Raw genomic sequence first — 22329 nt, 5'->3', positions numbered from 1 at the left:
TGGCAGAAAAGAAAACAAGTTACTGAACTGTGGTTCAATCTTGAATCACATAATACACCAAGAAGAAAGCTTTCTTACTAAGAAAGCATTTGATTTTCCAAATTATTTTTCAAATAAACAATAAAATAAATACTGTCACACTTTTAAAGCAAAGTTGAAAGTCACAAGAGACTCATCTTGTTTTTCATTGCTCTAACAAAACCAGTTATCTGATATTCACCCATACTAAAAACGGATACATTCGTTTTACCCTTTTTCTATTACTTTGTTTAAAAAAAACCATGCTTACCTCTGACCATATGTCAAATCACCAGAGCATTGCTGCACAAAAATATTTTAGAACACCCCAAGAACGCCTTACCTTGGTGCAGAGCTTCCCCAGGCTCCATGCTTGTCTGTCAGGATGTTGATAATTTTCTGTATTAGTTGTGTGGCAGTCACCTGGTCCCGGTACTTGGCTGCTGTGATCAAGTGGTGACACATTTTTTCTTCTTCCCGTTTGTCTGCAGAGTACTGGGCACACAGTGACTGGCAAGAAAATAAATACTTTATTATTCTGCATTTTAATTACATCATCCAAAGGAACTTTGAAACACTTTTGTATAAGCAATTATTAATAATTAATTACTTATACAAAACCCTCACAAGAGAAGAATTAACCCCACTTTCCAGGTGTGAGAACTGAGACCCTGTGCAGCTGCCCACAGGAAATCCATGCAGAGAACCAAGCAGAGGATCTTGGTGTGCCCTGAATTCTTTAACCACATCACACACACAGAGTCAAAATTCAGCAAAAGTCAACACATTAATGGCCATGAATGGCCAGACTGCAGAACAAAACATATAAAATAAAAGTGTTTATGCCTATAACAAAGTGAATAGCTATATACAAACAAAGGCAAATTTCAAAATAATGAACGTCAGCTAGATGACCACTTCACTCCCATGACTCTTGACTTGATTTGGGGAACCAACTGCTTGCTGTTGCTTATATAAATATATATCTATGAAAGTTAAGGAGTAAAATTCACTTTTTTTTTCAGACAGAAAACAAAATGGGTCTGAAGACTAAATCAATGTTTACCGGGTGGCTTCTTGAAGTTGAGCATATTTGCAAGCCAGCATGGGAAAGTCAGTAACTTTCCCAGCAATATTACCCAGTTGCACAAACACCTTCTGCTTGCCAACCGGCTCAAAAGAAAATTCTAGCAAATAAGAACTGTAAGTCATGCCTACAAAGTGAACTCAAAACTATGAGAGATTCTCTGTTACAACATTGTCTCATAGTTTGGACTTTTGTTGACCTTCTGAAAATTTGCCTGTAATAAAGAACTCAAAAAATGAGCATCAAATTTTTGTCAACCCCTCACCAAAATCCCATTTTGCTCTACATGAAAACCCTCAAGAAATTCAAGCATAGGTAGAAACAATAAAGGCTTTTCCCCACTTCAGCACTCTCTGTCTGTAATTTCAGTTTTCATCTGGCAACTCCACAGATCACAAATGCCAGACAAAGCATTTTGGCCTTTGTCAATGATTGGATTATTCTGTGATCTAGTTAGGGGAATGGACACAAATGTCTGCCTAATAACAAAAAAAAATTGCTTTTCCTTTGTGAAGCACAGCTGATGCAGACACTAGTACAATTATTTCTTAGAGGTTAGCTATCAGCACAATGTCATATGCTTTTCACGTTTAAAACAGTAACACTTTATCTATACGTATGTACAAGCCTTAGAAACTTGCTGCAAATAAAAAAAAACAGCAGGCTATGAATGCTACTTATATATGTGTGTATATAAATGTATTTGTCATATAAAGTGACAGAAAGAAAGAATGTGAAAAAAAACACAAAATAAAATTTCACCTTGCGTAGATTTTCACAGACACCAGACAACAAAAATGTACTAAAATATGTATAAATTTTAAAGAACCATTCCAACAATTGCAATGTATTTAGGTATTTCCTCAGGATTTCCCCACACTTTACAGCAATGCTCACCTGATGAGCAGATATCCACGAGGAGTGAAGAATAAGCAGCTGACTTTCCACATCAATGAGACATAAAAATTGTCTTTTGTATTCCTACATGAAGCACTCTGCCACCCCTCTTCACAAAAACGTAAAATGACTAAATCATACCCAACATGAACAGGATTTTTCCAGCTCTTTCTGAACACAGCTGTCTTTTCCAATACATTGAACTATTTTGCACCCATGATGATGCCGATTTCTCTCTAGCACTTTGTAAATGTTTCAAAAGCTGTTATTTTAAAGTTGCCTGAAAGGGCAGAATTCTAAAAACAAGTGAATAAGGTAAGCTAAGTAGTAAAATGTTTTAAAGTGCTCTTTAATGGATCCTCCTTTACAATTTGAACAGCAACTTTTCATATCTGACATAAAATCCATAGATATAAATCACATTAGAGGGTTATTCTTTCCCCATTATCAATCTCTGTCTCTTTATGGAACATTAAAGTCACATTTGACCTTAAAACATGATAAAATGGAAATCAAACTAGAATGTTTTGTAAAAGATATAGTGAACTTGTACCTCTTTAAAAAAAGTCTCTTTATGATGTGATTTTGAACACATTCTTCATTAAATACCAACAAAGATTTTCCAAATGTAGCTGTGACAAACTAAGGAAAAAAATTGTCTTTTATTGTCCTGACAACTTCCATGAAAACACGACCAGCCTGTTTTAAGCGGAAATAGAATTTCAGGAAATTCACCACTTAATATTAATAGGAATTTGCAATTATGCACCAAAACTGAGAGGCTCCCACAGGCATCAATCACATAAAATTATAACATCACTCTAGGAAGAACTCTCAACCATTGCATGTTCTTTACAATATATATTTAGCAGACATAACCAGAAAGAAGCCACAGTTCTTCCAGCTGTCACATGTGTATATAGCTACTAACCCTAAGAAAGCTGTGCAAGAATAACCTTCTCTTTGAACATACAGGTGTCTCACCAGTTGTTCAGTGGTTCAGTTTCTACCCTCAATATATGCCAAATATACAGCAAAATACAAGTTATTATTGAATATAAGAATGAAAGAAGACTGGTTCCACTAAAAGAATCACAAAAAGACCCATCCTAGAATAGCAAATCACCACTAGACTATTCTGAAACCACTCAGAAGTCCCTATTTCTCTACATTTTCCATTTTCCAGATGCCATGTTCACCCAATGCAGCACTTCCAAAGATGCAACAGCAAGATATAGAGTGGTACACAGTCAATACTTCACACTAAATCCCAAACATTCCATTTACGTAAAATAGAAATCCAGCTTGATTTCTGTCAGTGAACAATCTCCAAAAAGTATTTTTATGGCTTTATTTCTTTTTTAGTATTTCATCTCTTGCACCTGCAATGTGCACCCTTGTCATGCCAGAATATGGTTTTACAAATAAGATACAGTTAAACAGAGTTGTCAAACCTTCTTTCCATGCTGCCTTGGCCTACATGAGTTCAATTCCCTGTTTGGGTAAGTGTGCAATGAAACTGTAATCACAAGAGTAGTTCAGTCACACTAAGGATGAAACAAAGTGTTGTAAGGAGAAAAAAAATGCATTTTCATATACACACCTCACAGATTATCTCCAAAAAGTCTTAAATTCGGTGACTGTTGAAAGTTTTACAAAGGGGAAGTGCGTTAAGCATGGAACAGAGGCAAGACTCTTGTTTTCCAACCCTTCATCCAGGACAGAACAAAATCCTTCCCCATTATCACAGAACAGGGTTTTTCCTCTCTCCCATTGTCTGCCTGGACAAGACTGCAAGTAATTTGAACGTGTAGGTTATCTAAAGATTCCTTTTTAAGGAACTGGAATTCTGAAGGGCCACAAGGTCATCCAAAAAGCAAGTCACAGATATGAAAATACAGTACATTTGGTATGCAGGAAATATTCTGGAAATACTGACAGGGTAAATTAGTCTATTCTGCCGGTCTATATTTCAGTTAAAAGTAGGATTTACCTAGTTTTTAGAACTATTTTATCTTTATCTTTACAAAAACGTCAAGTAAAATATTTTTTCTGCATGGTACCATCTGCATTGCAATTTTGGAGCTGCACCTCTGCAGCCCCAAAATAACAATGTAATGCTTTCTACAGGAGATTCAAAAGTTTATTAGTATAGGGTTTTTAAAAGAAATGTTGCACCTTTTTACTTTTATTCTTCAACTCAGATCACTGAACATTTTACATACGCCAGTTGCTTTGTCTAATTTAGCTAAAAGCTACTGGCTTTGTGACCAGCCTGTCTCAGAGGGTGTCACTTAGGAGGAAAAGTCATCCATAAGATAACGCACAGTCTTGCCACTAATGCAAATTCCCTGCAAATAAGGATATTTTAGTAAATGAAGGAGCTCTTCAGTCCTCTGCTTTCACAGATCTTTGCACTTGACCTCTGACCTGAGGTTTAAAGTCTGGACTAAAAATGCTACCCAGGGAAATCTTACAAAGACTCCTGAATAAGACTTAGAAAAATGAAAGCTTAAAACCTCAACAGCGAACAAAAGTCAACCAATGACAACGCCTGACAGCCACCGTCAATTCTGAAGTGATGCCTCTGTCATCCAACGACTGCAAGTATTGATTTCTCTCAGCATGAAAAAAGCTTAAGCCAATGAAATAGATATAGCATCATCCCCCCGATAATAGCCATCAAGGTTAACACCAGCAGAACACTTATCAAAGTATCTCTTCTATTTCTTCTTGTTTTAATGGACTGAACACAATGCAATGGCTTCTCATCTCTCCAACCCATGGTTTTCCAAACCTCATTTATCCACTTTTCCAGCCTTTTATCTGATTTCAACATTAAAAAGAATCTGCATCTAAATCAACTGTTTGTAATACAAATGGGGAGGGGGGCAGGGGGGGAATGAAAAAAAAAAAGAGTAGGTTTATAGCCAGACATTCCTGAGGGGAAAAAAATGTGCATTTAAAATAACAAGAGGAGGAAAAAAGCATGCAGTTGACTTAGATCATACCAAACACAGACTGGTAAAACTATGGCCATGACCAGAAAAAAAAAAATCTACCACAATCAATTTGAGTTTGTGATTAGAAAGAAATGCAAGGATCTCAAGAGACATCTGGCTTTAATCAGTGCTGAGTCAACAGCTTTATTTTTTACCTTCAAGTCGCAGAGAATTAGGCTTTAGTAAACCCAAATAAACAGTAGCAACAGCACTTTTATGCAGATTGTGTATTTCAAGTGAACCCAATTTAGTACAGTAGGTAAATGAGACAAACTAATGTGAGTTCAGATGGAAAAAAAGCAGCTGTCAGAATAAAGAAATAGTGAAGAGCAGAGACAAATAAAAATCAGATTTCTTCTGCAGTGTCCACTAGCACCACAGACCTTTTTATAGACTTTTTTTTGATGCTTATCTAATTGATATTATTTGTGAGACAGCAGCACCCTCGAATCAGAATCAAAGGTAAAGCTTTGCACAAACAAGTAAGATCTCTTCCTTTTTGCTAGAAACTGGGATTTCCTACACTACTCCAATATTCTAACACTTTAAGCATCACTGCTAACCACTGGCATAAACAATATGCAGGGAGAAATGTTCTTTTCAAATCCAAGGACCTGTTTTTACTGCAGTTATGTACAAACATTTTGCATTCAAAGCACACACTAGGATAGGAAGTTTCCTCTCCCCCTCTTTTGCAAATCAGCAGTCCCTTCATGCTGCTCTAGTTTAAAACAGTCTAAGAGCCTAAAAGCAACACATTTTGGCAAGAAATTTTCAAGGCATTTTTCAACCTAGAGTGAATCCAAGGACCATTCCCTACACTCTAGATGCAGTAAAGCTCAGCACTCCTGCACAGGTGGCTCTGTGCTCCAAGGTTTGATATTAGGAAAAGGAGCCAGGGATGATTTCTTCAGCCATTCCCCAAGCACACACTATCACCCTTGTGACATTCAGGGGTTTCAACACCACCACAGAGATTCGTGCTGCATTCACTGAAGAACTTCTAGTCCAGTGCAGCAAGCAAGCCAAATCCCCAAAAACTTCTGGAACTGACACACTCCCTTACTTCATAAGCAACATCCACTCTGTCCAAAAAAATGACATATATTTACATAATCTAAGGATTCACTACACATTCTTAGTGAGGAGCAAATTAAGGTCACACTGGTGTGTTATTTCACAGGTGTTGGACACTCTGTTTTACTATCTTTTCATACTGTCTTTTCTATGCAACTAAAGGTTTTAAAAGGGAGTAAAATAACTTTTAATGAGCTGAAAACATGTAAGTACTGAAGTGAATTAAATACAAAGCTCTGAAATGCCCTCATTCATTCCCTTATTGTGACCAGCACCTCTGCAACTGCCTCATTCCACTAAGGCACCACAGTAAGGATTTCCATTGCCTGGAAGGTGGGAACAAAGCAGTTCAGCAGCTTTGGCCCCAGCAGCCAAATGCCTGCTTCCCCAGGATTCAGATTTCCAGACACCCTGCTGCCAGCACAGCTCTTTTGCAGCTCACAGCACCAGGGCTTGCCACAGGAGTGACACCTAAACAGATTGAAAGTCTCATGCACTTCAGCTGGCACAGCTAAACCTGGAGTGAAGTCTCTAAGAACAGGTAGCACACGCCAGTGAGGATTTCTGAAAAACACAACTTACTAGTTAGAAAGCCCTTAAAGATACCTCGTAAAAAAAAACAATTTTTCACAAGTTTTGTATCTGATTAATTCTGAATAATTTTCATACTAGTGGCAAAAGTGGCATTTCTATAAGTGGGGAAACAATAATACCTTAAAGCATAGAAGAAATGGACATTCTCAATGAGTGAGGAAATGTAGCCAGAATGATTCAGGTGAGCAGATAAACCAAAGGCTAATTTGGACCCTTATTACAAAATCGCTTGTACCACTAGTTCCTGTCATAAGTGATACAGAGCATTTTGTAATAAAGTTCCAAATAAAGTCACTATAAATGTGGCTTCAGTCTCTGGCTATAAAAAAATGAAAGACATTTGCATGACTTAAAATTCTTTAACTTCTATAGCTATCAAAGAGACAGCTATAAATACTTAGGTATATCAGTATTTAACACCTGACTTATGTTAATGGTCTCAAAACTTACCCTGGAGGAATGGCTATTTCTATATAGAATTCATTATTATAGAAGAAGTCACATTCATATTGTATGTAGAATCCTAAGCAAAAAAAAAAAAAAAAGCAACATGCCTCTGTTGATTTTGTTATTTCTTGCTTGATACTCCTGCTACATCACACTAACTAAATTTCCCTATAAATTTGCAAAACACATGCAAAGAAAATTAATTTCCAGCCAAAAACCTCTTCATAAACAGTTTCCAAGCTTATGTAAAGTTCCAGCTTTGCAAAAGGCAGAAAGATTAGCCCCTTGAGATATCCTTCCAATCTGGGGTCTGTGTTTCTGGTTCTATTTAATACATAGCTGCCCTCAAGCATTTTCAGGTTTCCCTGTTTAGTGTCTTGGATTCAGAACACAACCCTGATTTTAATCCAGGAGTTTGAGAATGTACCAAAATCTATCAACCCATTAACAAAGAACAGAGAGGTAACGTTCATTTGAGATAACAAGCATTGAGGCACAATAATTTCCTATCTTGCCATGATGGGTTGCATGCCAGCGACAAGCACATCTTTAATAAACATCAGTTCTCTGGATCCACATTGTTTTCAAGCCTGACTGGGTTCCTAAAGATGTCACTTATGAGGCTTAGTGAGAAAACTGCAAAAAAATTTTAAAAACTAAAAACATGTAATTGTCCTTACAAACACAAATTCATTCCCAAAAGGTAGCTCATCTGTTCTTCACCAGTTTCTACCATGGTTGTTCCAAGAGCTGATTTAGTGGTCTGACAGCTGGGGACCTTTGCAGCCTCTCACAGTGAAGAAGGATCACCCTGCCTGGCAGGTATCCTTGAGCAACACTGCTAAATAGGACAAACATGGATTTGCTGGCAAAGTGTTTCCTTCCCACACATGGAAAAAAGCCCTTTAGTTACTACCATTAAGTCATCTTCATCTGCAGAAACATTTTAATTCATTACTAACCAAAAGTATTAAGGGTGGGTTTTGGTTTGTTGAGGGTTTTCTGGTCAGAGAAATTTCAAATTACTAGAGAGAATCTGTGTAAAAAGGATTACATAGAATTTTATTCCAAAGTCTATTCAAGAATAACATCTTCAGTGCTGCCAATTTACAAGTTTCTAACTTACACTCCAAAATTGCTCTTTACTTCTTTGTAAAATGAGATTCTTGAGAGGCTTATTCTTTCCAAGATAAGTATTTTAAAAACAAGATATTTTGATTAAGATGATGATGAAATGGCAAAGACAAAAAAAAAAACACAAAAAAACCAACAAAAATCAAAGAGAAGTATTTTTAAAATATGGTCTATGTGGTGTTTTATAGCAGTTATTCTTTAAAATCATTCCTACTCACTTATTCTGGAAACATGTTAAGAGTCACAATCCCAGCTTTGGCTTAACCTCTGCCTTATCTTAAAGCCTCCTGTCAGAGTTCCTACAGCATCAAACTATGAAAAGCAAATTGTTTTAACTCTATTTTTGACCCTCTCCTTTTTTTCAGTATTCTATGTTTTGTGTTTCATTCCACCTAAAGTATGAGACCTTTTCCTTTACGATTGATTCTCAGGCATTAAGGTAACGTGATTTTTAATTGTAGAATAGCATAAGATGTATAAGAAGTTTTCTTAGCTAACATTTTTTTTATTCAGAAAAAATTCTACCACCATTGAAAGGTTGACACTTGGCTCTAAAAATTGTTGGGGGCAGGATAATTTAATTTCTTTTATAACTGGGTGATTTTACTATCCATAAAAATATGGCATTTGAAATATTCCCATTACTGGAAGCATGAGAAGAAAACAGCCTCTGGGTTTTTGGCAGATATCTTCAGTGAGAAACACTCATTCATACAACTCCAGATCCTTAGACTGAACAACACAGAATGCAGACTAAGCATATTGCTCTAAAATTGATACTTTTTCTTGCTCTCTTTGTGTAAATGAAAAGACTGCAGCAATGCAAGAGACAGCACTGCAACTACCACAGATGCTCCCTTCAGAGAAATGAAGAACTATGTAGCACCAAGGAGTGTTCACTGGCATCATCCTTTATGTTGTCAATTTTATTTTAAAAAATTATATAATACTCCCTAAACCATTTGTTTACCTTTACATAAGAACAGCTAAGAGCCACTTCCTAAATTTTCTCGTTATTTCTCATTTCAATACTACTTTTCAGAACTTGTGAAGTATTCCAAATTCAAGGTTATGATGTTCTTGTTGAGTTTAGATTTTGGCTCTGTTTAAGTTCAGCATACAAAGTTCTTCTCTGTCTGTTCTGGGTTTTGGTTTTTTTTAAATGGTATGAGGGTGATTTCATATTCACCCTCAATACAGTTATCAGCATTTTCTACCATCAGCTGAACGCAGGGATTTTGGTGTAAGAACACAAAACAGATTATACAATCCAACTGCACAAATCCTGCTTAAGTAGACTCTGCCAATTCAATTCAGTGTAAAATAATAAATTCAATACTTGGGCTTGTTATGTTTAGAGCACAAAGCCACGCAGAATAAAAAAAACCAACACCAATTCTGTGGATTTTTAAAACACAAATCTGAGTTTTTGTGTGAATTACAGTTCATTCATTAAAATTATAGGTTTTGAAATAAAGTACAGTGACTAATCAAAATCAGCAGCTTCCACCAAGCATGCACAAAACCGAAAGAAACTACTGAAATGACATAAAACATTATATAAAACACATGTAAGTAACAGTTATTGGACATACCAAAGAGCCATGTAACAACATCTCTCACACACTTTAACAGCTTCAGTTACACTCCAGCCAATAAACTACATCTAATATTCTAAATTTCTGAACAGCTTCAAACAACTGTGATTCAAAAATAACCCAGGAAACATTCCTCCCTCCTCTCATGCTGACCATATGAAATTGCCTCGCAAAACAGCATTGGGCCAGTGCCAAGATGGGTGATGCTGGCTACAGAGCTCTCAACAACTGCTTAGAAATTAGATATTCGGGGTTTCTAACAGGCAGCACAGGAAAAAAACCAATATTTTAGAAGTCAGAATACATAAATTTTTTTTTTCTTTTGTAAGTTGTTTTTTTTTTTTTTCTTTTCCCTTGGGACCTCTTCTCCCTTGGGCCAGAATATATGGGGCTTTTTTTTCTTTTCCCTTGGGATCAAAGGCCAGCATGGAGCCAGCACCAGTGAGGATGACTCAGTCCTGCTGGGGTTAGTGGAGAGGGAACAGGGCCAACCCTGGCCTCTGGTCCCAAGTTATGACAACATTTGTTTCACAAGTTCCACACATTCTCTATAATACAGCAACCCATCCAGTAACTGAGAATTTTGCTTGCTTTATCTGTCAAGGACTAGCATCAGCCACAAAAGATGGAATCTCCAACTACTCTAAAGACAAAAGACAATTCAGGATAGTTTTGTAAGACAAATCTCAAGTTTCTGCAAGGACATGCAGGGAAAAGGCTTGAAGGAACACAAACTTCTCAAAATCCATTAGACCATAACCTTGGCATTAATACCTAGACTTAAAATTTGTTCCTGTAAATTTTTGACAAAAAAACCCCAACTGGAACCAGTATCTTTGCACTAGGATACAAAAGAAAAAAACATGGAATGATGACCAAAGGACTTGCACTGCTCATCAGTCACTATCATCACCTTCCAAGAGATCAAAATCTTTTCTTTCAAGATGGCCAGAAATCTTTGAAGATGCATTTTCAAAATAGTGAATTAATAACAGGGACTTCGAAATTTGAGCAGGAAACAGGTGGGAGGGAGGAGTGGTGAGAAAAGTAACAAGAAACACCTTGTGCGAAGGAAATAGTAAAGACAGTTTGGTTTTCTGATTGGTAAATCTTTCTAAGGATTGACTCTGCCACTTCCAGTTGGACTCCAGATTAACAGTGAAATCCAGAGGTTTCTAAGTCACTTGGAAGCTTCCCTGACAAAATAATCACCAGAAGAGCAACTTAACTGCCTGACACATCTTCCTTTTCATGACCTGAGACCATCACAAAAGAATTGGTTCAGTTTTCTCCCATTTAGGTCAAAGAGAAAAATCAGTAGAGAGACTCATTCTACAAACACTTCAATAAAAGAGTAACATGAAGCAGGAAGGAAAAGGTTTTTAAACTCTGTTATAGTGATTCCCACTTTAAATACAGGGAAGTTAAGATAAAAACCTGGACTGCAAAGCAGTGAGGTAGAAGAGGCAATGTGAAAGGACCTTTCAATTCCAGTTAAGAATTCTGATTAGGGCAGTCTTGTTCCCTTTCCTGGAAAGCTGCACAGATCTACTCAGAAATAAACGTCTGCCTCTAGAAAAGATTAGGAATATCACCCCTGGATGGATGTGACTCGACAGTTCTTCACCATTTTCACCTCCCTGGATCCCAGACATCCCCATCTACTACAAACTACAGATAATTTTATCAATTTAGTTGTAAAATCTTTATTTAACCAATTGCTGTCTCTTTTCAACCATCACTCATGAAGGTGTTTATTTCTGCACACCACAATATTTTTCATTCAAAATGGAGCATTTTCAGAGAAAGGCTGAGGCTTTCAATGGAACAAGAAAGTAAATTATTATGCTAAATGCATTTTGTACTAAAAATTTTGTACCATTTTCTCCTGAGTAATATACTAAAAGATAAATGAGAAAAATACTCAATGGAAGAAATATAGGTAACAGTAAAAACCTTGACTGTAAGTGCTTTCAGGCACTACTGACAAACACCTTCAAACATTTTCTAAGCATCTCAGTATGTTGCCCCAAAGCTGATTTTCATAAGTCACCTTCATGAACATCAAAAAACAAACTGCAGGTATCAACACTGTCATGCCTCAATCGGGAGACTGCACTAACAACAAAATGAGACAATTGCTACTATGATTTTAGTCCAAGCAAGACAATGATGAGGGTAACCACAGCTGGCTTAACCAAAAAGCCATAGATCAAGACAGACAGCTACTCAAAATACAAACCAGAATTTCAATTCATTACTCTACAGAGTCAGGAATTCCATGTCTTTTAGGAACATCCAAACTTGGTTTGGGGTTGCAAATCAATCTAATGTGAAGATACTTGTTCTTCCTTTCTTATACAGAAATATGAGTGTGCACATGCTTGGGTAAACAATGCAGATAAAAAGCACACTTTGTGACCCTAGTAAGGTTCAGAGTTTAAAAAAGAAACTATTTTACATTCAGCTCTAGACAGTAGTTTAGTGGGTCAGTAAATGTGTGCATATTGCAGGTACACAAACTTGCACATGGCTCGTTCTTGTACACACAGCTGCAGAGTGAGCTGCCTTCATAAAGTCATTTCTAAATTTGCATTTCAACCACCAGACACTACGAAATATTTTACAAGTAACACAAATAACATCCTAATACCTGTATGCACCAGTGTACCCCAGTAACTTCAGGACTGAAAAGCTTTTACATGAAATGCAGCTAATAGTCAAGTGGACAGGCTTTAACCCAACAGCCTGAACTCAGGTCAGTCATAAATAGTGTTTGTAACTTGGCCAGGAAATGCCGAATGAGAGAAAAACCACGCAGAGACAGCACTAGAATATAGGGAATTATTTAACAATTTTGTGACTGCTTTCTTCAATCGCTGTTATAAACAACCATTTTACATAAAAAAAATACTTTTGAAAATGAAATTGTATTTAGAATATTCAAGACTACTGCCAAAAGACTGTCAAATACACCTGGAGTACAAATGATAATATGTTGAATCAAAAGCTAACACCCATTTAGCAATCAGATGCATATTTCATCCTTAATGAAGGCCAGAAAAGAGGAGTTCACTTTATTCTGGATGCAGATATCAAAGCAGATCTCACAAAGCAACACAGGCGCATCATCTAAGGATCTTTTTCACATTAAGAATCCTATTAGAAGGAAAACACTAAAAGGTAATTGAATTTCCCTCAGTTATCTTCATCTCTGTCAGCTCCTGCTACAATAACTTACTCTCTAGAGCAGAGATAACTCAATTCTGTCCAGCAAGCATATGTTATGAATCTCCAAAGCAAACTTGTCTAAATCATTCTGGTCTTCTATCAAGGTTGGCTGTAGATATGAACTCTGACAGAAAGCAAACAAATTTATTTTTATCTTTTCAATAATTCGCTTCCCTGTGCCTTGATGGAAGAATCCTAAACATATAAATGTTTCCACTAATTCTGGAATTATAAAGACTGGTTGAAAAACATTTCATCTGAAAGTTAATGCTATTAAAAAATCTTCGATTCCCTAGTCTGTTTCCATAGAAAAAAAAATTGCAGGTTTGGGTTTCTGTAGGCAAAATAAACTAAATTATCATGCTGTAATTAACACTTTTTTTCAGAATGGTTGTGATATTTATATTTTCACCTTCTGTGGAAGTGTGAAATCAGGAAATAACAACAACAGAAGAATACTCTAATTTCTTTTCATTAAAGTTCTTAAAACATCAGTAAGCACAAATCCTCCACTAACATAAACAAGCTACTTTCATTTAAAAAGTCACATTTTGAGAAGGTATCATGACTTACCTAGACCAACATCACAAAAGCACAATGAAAGAAAAAGCAGCCAAAGAAAGGTATTTGACAAGAATCAGTAGAGCTAATTCCAGAAGGAGAGGAGAGATAATATGAGATAAGAGCTGGTCAAACTAACATTAACTGTATAATTCCTGTCAGTTTGTTTCAGGCTTTCCAACATATACGTAAAAACAGTCTGCAGAATGAGTGAATAATGAATTGAGAGAGTTCTTTGCTGACACTCAGCTACTCAGAACCGTTCATTCACAAAGGAGATGTGAGGAACTGGAGGGGAAGCTTGGAAGACCAAGTCATCATAATAATGACACAGCACAGGAACTTCACCTCAGATAATAAAACACAGAAAATAATCTATTTTTAGATATAAAATTACGTCCACTGTGTTCACCTTTATCTTTGCTCCTTTTTGCCATAATTTGGGAGCTATTAGAATTAATCCTTCATTACACTTGCTGGAGTCAGCCTCCCAACTGTAAGCACTGAGTGTAGTCATCAGCCATTATCAGCAACAGCTTTATTCTATTAATTACAACACTGTAATGAACAGAAGGTGCTCTAGGAAATGCTGTTTGTGATCCTCATACTGCTGGATGTCTCCTCATCCAATCTGACTCACTACCAGGAAAAAGGCATTTTACAACTCAAGCATCACCTCAAATTGCAGAAGAGTGGGAGTATTTTCTGGGAGAGTGTTACTGCATTTTCCCTTTCAATAAGCTCTTCCTTAAGAATGCACACTGACACAGGCTTGTGTCAGTGAAGCCCAAAGATAATAAACACACAGCAGGAAAGAAATAATACTAAATGAAAATAAGAATAAGCTCAAGTTTACAACTGAGCAGAGTATTTAAGTCCAACCTACCACTTGAAATACTGAGAAGTAACACCTTCAGAACCCTGAAGATCTTCTGTGACCGTGTCAGCTCCAATATCAGAATTATTTTAACATAACGTGTTTCTCATTTAGATCAAACTGAGTTACAATAAAACGCATAGGAGAGATGTGTACTGTCACCAGTGCTTTTTCTTCAAAGCTGAACAATTCCTAACACCATTCTTAAAATGGTACATAAGCAATACCAGTTATCTCTGGACAGAAATTTTAGTATAAAATATCCAATCAAACACAAACAGGATATTTGCTTTGTTAGTGCTAGAAAATTGCATTCTGTTTACACTGTATTATTTCAGTCCAGATTATTTAAGAATCATTACCTGGCATGAGGTACCATAAAAATCTGTACATGAATAATAAATAAGGTAAACAATACAGATTTATTTTTCATGAATAGGTGAGAACAACAGCATTTCTGATGGGAACATCTCATTTGAAGCAAGAAATTTCTTACCAGGCTAGGTTAATTTTCATATTATAAATATAAAAAGATGCAGAAAAACATGGAAAATGTTTTAATAGACAACACAAAACCTGTATAAAAAGATACAATATTAAGGGTTCAAAGGAAACATATTGCATCCAAAAGAAGGCTTTTTTTACAAAACAAACAAAAAGCTGGAATGGTTAAGCTGGAGAAAGAAATTAGAATTCTTCAGTAAGTCTGCCCAGAAAAGGAAAACAGAAAAATAAGTTAACTATGGCATGATAGCTTTAAAACCAGAATGAACCAGGTCAAAAGAGATGGAGGAACAATTGCATAAAGCCATAAAAGGCAGCATTAAATTATTTTTCAAACAAATCAGGAGGAGGGAGCCCATTAAGGTGTCTCTGTAGAGCTAATACAAGATCAAAGGGTAAAAAGCTCTCCTGGAACACATGACCACCCCAGAACAGAGATGCTATAAAAGAAAACTGGGACACAAACAACTGCTGAGAGCAGGCAGTGCCCGCTCAGGTGATCCAGAATAACTCAGGGATGAGCACAGCCATCAGCTCCATTGCTCCTGTTCAAACTGCCTCCGTGCCAGAGGAAAGAAAGATGCCAAATGGACTCTGGAGGACTGCTGGCAGCAACATGGCACTAAGTCTGAAATTTCTAAAAGGCAAACTTGCAGCTGTGTTTAAAGCAAAAAGCAAACAAAGGAATAAACACACTGGCAAGAGCCATTATTGCCTTTGTAAAGGAAGTCAGGCTTCATTAGATTTCTTTCAACAAGCCACTCGAGACAGACAAGAAGGATTAAGATCATCAAGTCTGAATGCCAAAAGTATATTTAAACAAAAGCAGGATGAGGTAGGGCAGATAGGAACTTCTTATGATGGAGTTCAAATGTATTCCTACAGAAAAAGATAAGTTCAAAGACGTATGGAGAGTAGATTATTTAAGCTTATTGGTAATTTCTAGTGAATACAATAATCTGTAACAGTACTTATGAGAGGGGATAAACAGTTTTAAAAAACCTCCGGAATAAAAGAAGTTTAATCTCTTAGTCTGGGACTTGCCCACATATCACAGCAGAACAAAACTGGTTAATCCTCCCAAGAAAAAAAAATATTCTCCTCTGCTCAGCACTTTGTAAATACCTTTGAAGCATTTATAATACCTCTAAAATACGTTTAGAAATAAAGTCAATTTTTTTCTTCCTACTGCTGACAGACAGATGGTGCTGTAACACCTAAACGTCCCAATGCAAAGGGCAGCATTTATTTAAAATTTAAATTTGAAAGAGTCAAGCCCATTCATAACAATACATGTAAAGCCTTATTTTTCCATGAGGGAACATCTAGCTTCCTTCATGTTACCCCATTACATTTTTTCAGTCTTAATGACAACAACTTTTGGGTGCATTCCTGCAGCTTGTCCTATCCTTTATCTCCATGTGTTCTGTGGAGAACTAGCACTTCTGATCCACTCTAAAAGAGAGAATTCCCACTGAAATCACTACAAAATCTTTTGTTTTAATAAATAAGGACATTACTATTAAGTGCGCTGAAAAACACTTAATATAAAAGGATGTTCTAAGAGCCACAGAAGGATTTTTGATGCACAGGTTCTGTAACAAAGCAGCTTTTGTTAAAACCACCAGTAAACTATGGAGAATATGGATCCAGTCAAGGATTAAAACATTTCCCACAGTAACTTATTACATACAGAAGCAACAATCATCTACAGAAACTACTAAAATCTCAAATACCTTTCCACAATTCTTTCAAAGGCTCTCAAACATTCCCTTTGACTTACAGGTATTCTGCCAGAATTGACACGCAGTCACTTTTAGTGACTTCCTCTGATACAAATAACCTATTTCAACATTTAATGCTTAGTGCACCAAAGGGGAAAGGATCTGGAACACAGATTATGCATCAAGGGAAGCACTGGATTTTGCCTTCTGCCAAGGAACAGAAAGCAAAAAGCTCCATTCAGTCCCTATTGGAACGCTTGCCTAGCCTTGCATCCCACCTCTGTCAAGGCAAAACCAGTTTGAAGATTCATTCCTCAGCAGGAGCCATGAGGTAAAACATTCTGTTTATCACCACAGCCTGTAAATTGACACTGAATAAGAATTAAAACTGTGAGGAAGTCCAAGTCTTCCGCATGAAAAAACATAACTGAACACAAAAGGGCAACAAATTTTACAGCAGCTGGAAATGCTAGATTTAATTATTGAAGAGAAATCATGCAGAGAAGTTAGCTGCCTAGCATGATTTATAACAAATGCAAAGGGAAAGTCATGTGAAGTTCTCAGTTAATCAACAGAAACAGCCAATAACAAGAATGCCAGCACTTTCTATTTCTATGGATGACAAGAGTTTGAAAAAAATAAGAAGGAAAAATTCAAGGAGATGACACCACACAATCTCTCAAAAATGACACTTTGAGGAGGAAGGTTATTCTGCCAATTAGAGGAGCAGTAAGATTTAAATGAAAGAGTACCAAGGGGTTTGTTTTCCTCAGAATGAATATTCCTTGTCCAGCCATTATAGAAAGTTTTCTGAAAATTATTGTGTGGCACTCTCCACTGCTCTTTGACACACACCATAATGTACAACATTATGAATAGTTTTGTATTGAGCATTTTCCCCCATTTTCCTAACTTTTCATGGGACTCTTCCATGCAAAAAAACCCAAAACACCAATAACAAGAGAAAACACAAACAGCAAAAAAAGAAACCATGCTCCTGAAGCAGTCATCAAAAATACTTTACTCAAGCACTGAGACTTGGTATCACAGAATTTTGCCTAAATCCATCCAAGAGCAAGCCAAAGCTTGCTAGAAAGATGAAACACTGAACAGTCCATGCCTAAAATCCTTGCAGGTTTACTTATTTAGAATTCTATAAATATGTATATTCACCCAGAAGTACATCAAGAGATTTACATAAGACAGGAGGCATAGCCAAGGCAATGGGCAGTTCTGTCATAAATTATAAAATAAAGTCAATTAGAGTACAAAATTCCCTCCCCCTCACACCAAATCAAATTATTCCCACAGGCCTGACTCCACAGCAGTCTGCACAGATAATCTAAGACACAGTGAGAATCACCACATTTTTCAAGGTCATTTCTAGAAAATAATTTGGGTGGCAGCATGAAACTACCATAAAGGAGTTCCTATTCAGGATTTTCAACTCTGTCAAACACCAAGGGTGAGATTTTGAAAAATACCTAAGAGACATGCATATAAACCCAAAGGACAACAGAGAAAATTTAAGGTTATATGGAACTACTTCTTATACAGGTAGCAGTGAAAAGACACTTAAGTTTCAGAAAGAGAGAAAACTGGCATGGGAAGACACAAGTAGAATAGAAAATTTTTTTTTCTATTCTCATCAGTTTAAATCAGTCCCACTGAGGCACTTGAGATTTACTGCATATCCAAAGTTACAGCAAAACTGGAACAACAAGCCTGAAAAAAAGAAAACAAAACCCAAAAATATCCTTGCTTCAGAGACTCTTCCCATGCTTTTGATCATCCCACCATATGGAAAGGGTTCCTCGCCATGTTCTTGCCAATGCAGGGTCCCACCACACAGAGACAGAGCAAAGCCCAACCAGAGCTTACACAGCAAAGTTCACACGTGCTGCATTTACTGCTGCTTCTCTGTCTCCTCCTGGATGGGAAAAAATTGATAGGTGGACATTTCTCAAAGCACTTCTGGAAGGAAAACATCTCTCCTGTATGGGCAATAAATTAAGGACCAAACAGGAGTGGCACCCACACAACTTTTAAACTATCACCAGTCAAATAATTGCTTGCATCACATCTCTAAGATGCAGTTCTCAGCACAGCAGTGCCTTTCCTGTATTACCTATTTTCCTAGGCTTTTCCTTCCCCTTAAAACAACCATCCTTATCCCATTTTTAACTGAGTATATACAATTACACATAACTAGAGAGCTTCATTATGAAGCTTCCCTAAATTTCCCATTGCCTTCTCCTGCCTCTATGTGCCCCAAATACCAGACTTCAGTTTTAAAATAAAAGAAAAATGGCCTTATTACTTTTAAACTGTCCTTGCAATATAGAGCAAATCTCTTCAAAATCTGACTCAGGTATTGCAAGGCTCATCTTCATCATGACTTTTAGAAATGGAGAATTACAATCAGGTAGCAGTAAAAATCCTCAAGATCTTTAAAAAGAAAATTGGGGGTTGGATTTTTGCTGACCCAGTGTTAACATGGATTATTTCATATGCAATATGAAACACCAGACTTGCAAGTCTGAATTTAAATGAAAAAAAAAAAGGGTAAGGGTTCTTTCCTTATTTCTCATCTGAGGGCCTTTATCTCTCCTCAACCAGTCTCATCTCCTTTCTCCATAGCACTCAGGGCAAAACTTTCTTCTGATCTGAACCAAACACACCCATCCCAACCATTTCTTAAAAAAAACCCTGCAACTATAAATTTCCAGAAGCACAAAACACTTTTAAATGTGATCAAACCCACATTTTCACATATATAATTTTCCTGGGCTAAATCTTATAGAATCACTGCTCACTTTCTTCAGCTATCACATCTTAAGACATGGATGGAACACAGAACACCAATGTTGTCTTATACATCAAGAGTTCTATTATCATTATAGTGCAAGCATTCCATATCTCCAGAGTTTTGTACCTCCTCGATGTTTCTCACAGGCAGCTCCTCTAAGCACTGACTGTTCCTGGTCCTTGCAGCAGCCATCTGACTCCAGAGCCCACCAATCCATTCTTTTATAACACGGTTCTTATTGGTCACAGGTGTGGCCTGTTAACATCAGGCCTGCTCCCGATCTTTAGTGATTGGTTCAGCTACAACTCTTTAGGGGATAAGATTACATTCTATGCCACTTTCATACTGTATCCCCTACACACCAGAATTTCTGATTGTTGACATGATTTCTGATTGTTACCTGCAGACTCAGATGGATATGACTAATGGTTCCTCTTTCCACAAAGGAACAAAACAGTGACTGAAGTCTGCCACAGACATCAGGTCCTTAACACATTTGGTAGAATCCAATAGTTGTATATCCTTAGTTTCTACACCTGTGGAAGTCATATTGGCTCAAAGTCTTTCCAACACAGGAACAAAACTAAACTGGATAAACAGACCACTGATATTTGAGTACACCATTTTCCATTTAAGTTCCACCTGATAAGTTAAACCTCTTGAGCCACCACTGCTGAGACAGGACAGATTCAAACCAGCATCAGCTTAAAATATCAGCCAACTTTCATCCTAGACTTGTCACAGCAGAACTCAGAGCTATATTAAAAATGTAAGTTGATGCTCTGTTTAAATTTCCTCCAGACACCATAAAAGGTATCTTGAGGCTGAACTAGGGCTGAGTGCAGCTGTCACTGAACAACTGTATTCACAGAGAGCCTGTATTTATATGAGAGAACCCTTCATTTCTCTCACGTTTCCTATACACACACCCCACTCTATGCACATAGTTCACATCTGAAGGGAGAAAGTGGGCTGCTCATCTAATCAATAACATCATGTCATGCATGGAGCTTCTGCATAAATCCAGAGCAAAAGATGTCAAGCATGTCCCAGTCCAACAATTATCAGGCAACGGAGCAAAAGGATGCACTTTTCATCTCCACAGGACTGTCGCCAAAGCCTTGATGTAATAAATGAAACATGCCTGCTATTTCACCATTGCAGAACGGTACTGTAGATACCTTCCAACATCTCTGTTTGCAGGAGGGGGTAACCAGCTCTAGATGAAGTGCAGATATGTTATTAGACAACGCACAGCTTGAATCCCGGGGCCAACGCAGATGACCTTTAGAACATAAGCACTGTCTAAGACAAATATGCTTTCATCTTTGGGGAGTATTTTTTCAAGTAAAGATTTAAGAGGAAAACAGTTTAGAAATATGTTAAACACAAATGTGCCTTCAATCTCTTAATGCTTCATTTTAAAAACAAAACCACAAGTAATATCACATGTCAGAAGAAAGACAAAGTACTCTTTAAGTAGAATATTAGTGAATTGAGAGAGATTTAGCTTCATTTATCCAATAATTAAAGCACAAGGAAAGCTGATATATAATGTAACCAAGACCCTAAATTGGAGGTATGACCAAAGTGACTCAGAAAACAGGCTTGTATTTTTGTTTGAAGTAATACAAGTTTATTACAAAAACAGAGACCATCATTTCGCTTTAGGTTCCCTTAAGTGGGGTGAAAATATGAAAACATAACTAAACCACACTGAGGCATGTAAAACATAGGGAGAATGGGTTTAGAGAGGGATTAGTTAAATAGCAGATGATACAAAATGATAAAAGAAAGTAATTTCTCATTTTTCACTTCACAGCCTGTTACCACTTATCTTCAGCAAAGTGGTTTTTTTCAGACCTGTATCTTGACTGTGATGCTAAGCAGCCTTAACACATACAGTGATATTTGCTAAATGGAAAAGACCAGCATTGGTATGATAAAATTCTTTCCCCTACAATCTATGGTGTGCAGATTTCAGCAAGTTCTGAGCTGCTCTGCTCAACCTGTTTTTCCATCAAAGTTAGCAGCAAACTTATCAAATCACCTTACAACTGCAAAGCACCATTCAGAGTGGAACCCTGAGACCTGCAAAGCCCACATCACAGCCTGGAATCCTTATACACAGTGGGATGGTTATGCTTTTGTGTTTTGCTTTTTGAAACAAGACTTCCTTTCTTACCTCAAATTCAGCATGGCGGTTAATATCCTCTGCCCTCTGTCTGCTCAGGATAAATTCTGCTTCATTAGCCACTCGCACCAGATGCTCCTTCATGGTTTGACTCAGCAACCTGAGGACAGAGAAGATTTAGGAAATGCCTTAAGAGAATTGAAGTCCAAAAATAAAAATCTGGAAATACAGTGCATATATATGCAAATATGTGGGGTTCTTATGACTGACTTTATTGTCCTAAGAAAACAGTATAAATAAGGTTGGGGGTAATTTTCTGGCCATTAGCAAAATAGTATTTCTATAGTAAACCAAAGTAAATATTAAATAAAATGTAAACACTCCAGAGAGTAATTTGTTTTACCTGAAATAGAGACGTATAAAAAAAAAACTTTCCCATCCACCACCATATAAAGTAAGCAGTTTTTGCATATAAACACTCACAGTTAAAGCTCTGACATAATTGATGCAAAGTCTACATTAAAAAAAAATGCAATGCAATACAGTTTTCCCTCCAAATGCAAGATTGAAATTTTATAGTAAGTATACATTTAAGTAATATTTTCAGGATTATAAAACATTCTCAGTCTCACAAA

General features: G+C 36.9%; 1 protein-coding gene across 4 annotated transcripts in view; it reads right to left on the bottom strand.

The window, feature by feature from the left end:
* Window positions 1–22329, bottom strand: part of LRBA (LPS responsive beige-like anchor protein) — a 368802-nt gene that overhangs the window by 216518 nt on the left and 129955 nt on the right. For all 4 annotated transcript variants that reach the window (XM_074540769.1, XM_074540771.1, XM_074540770.1 and 1 more), the window contains 2 exons: window positions 21746–21854; window positions 362–528 (listed from right to left, as the gene is read on the bottom strand). In XM_074540769.1, the coding sequence (XP_074396870.1) occupies window positions 362–528; window positions 21746–21854 (276 nt within the window). The remainder of the gene's footprint in view (window positions 1–361; window positions 529–21745; window positions 21855–22329) is intronic.

Source organism: Zonotrichia albicollis, chromosome 5, assembly GCF_047830755.1.
Source record: "Zonotrichia albicollis isolate bZonAlb1 chromosome 5, bZonAlb1.hap1, whole genome shotgun sequence".
In the NCBI taxonomy this organism is placed as follows: Eukaryota; Metazoa; Chordata; class Aves; order Passeriformes; family Passerellidae; genus Zonotrichia; species Zonotrichia albicollis.
Note: the sequence above shows the minus strand (reverse complement) of the source record. Positions and strands in the feature narration are given on the sequence as shown.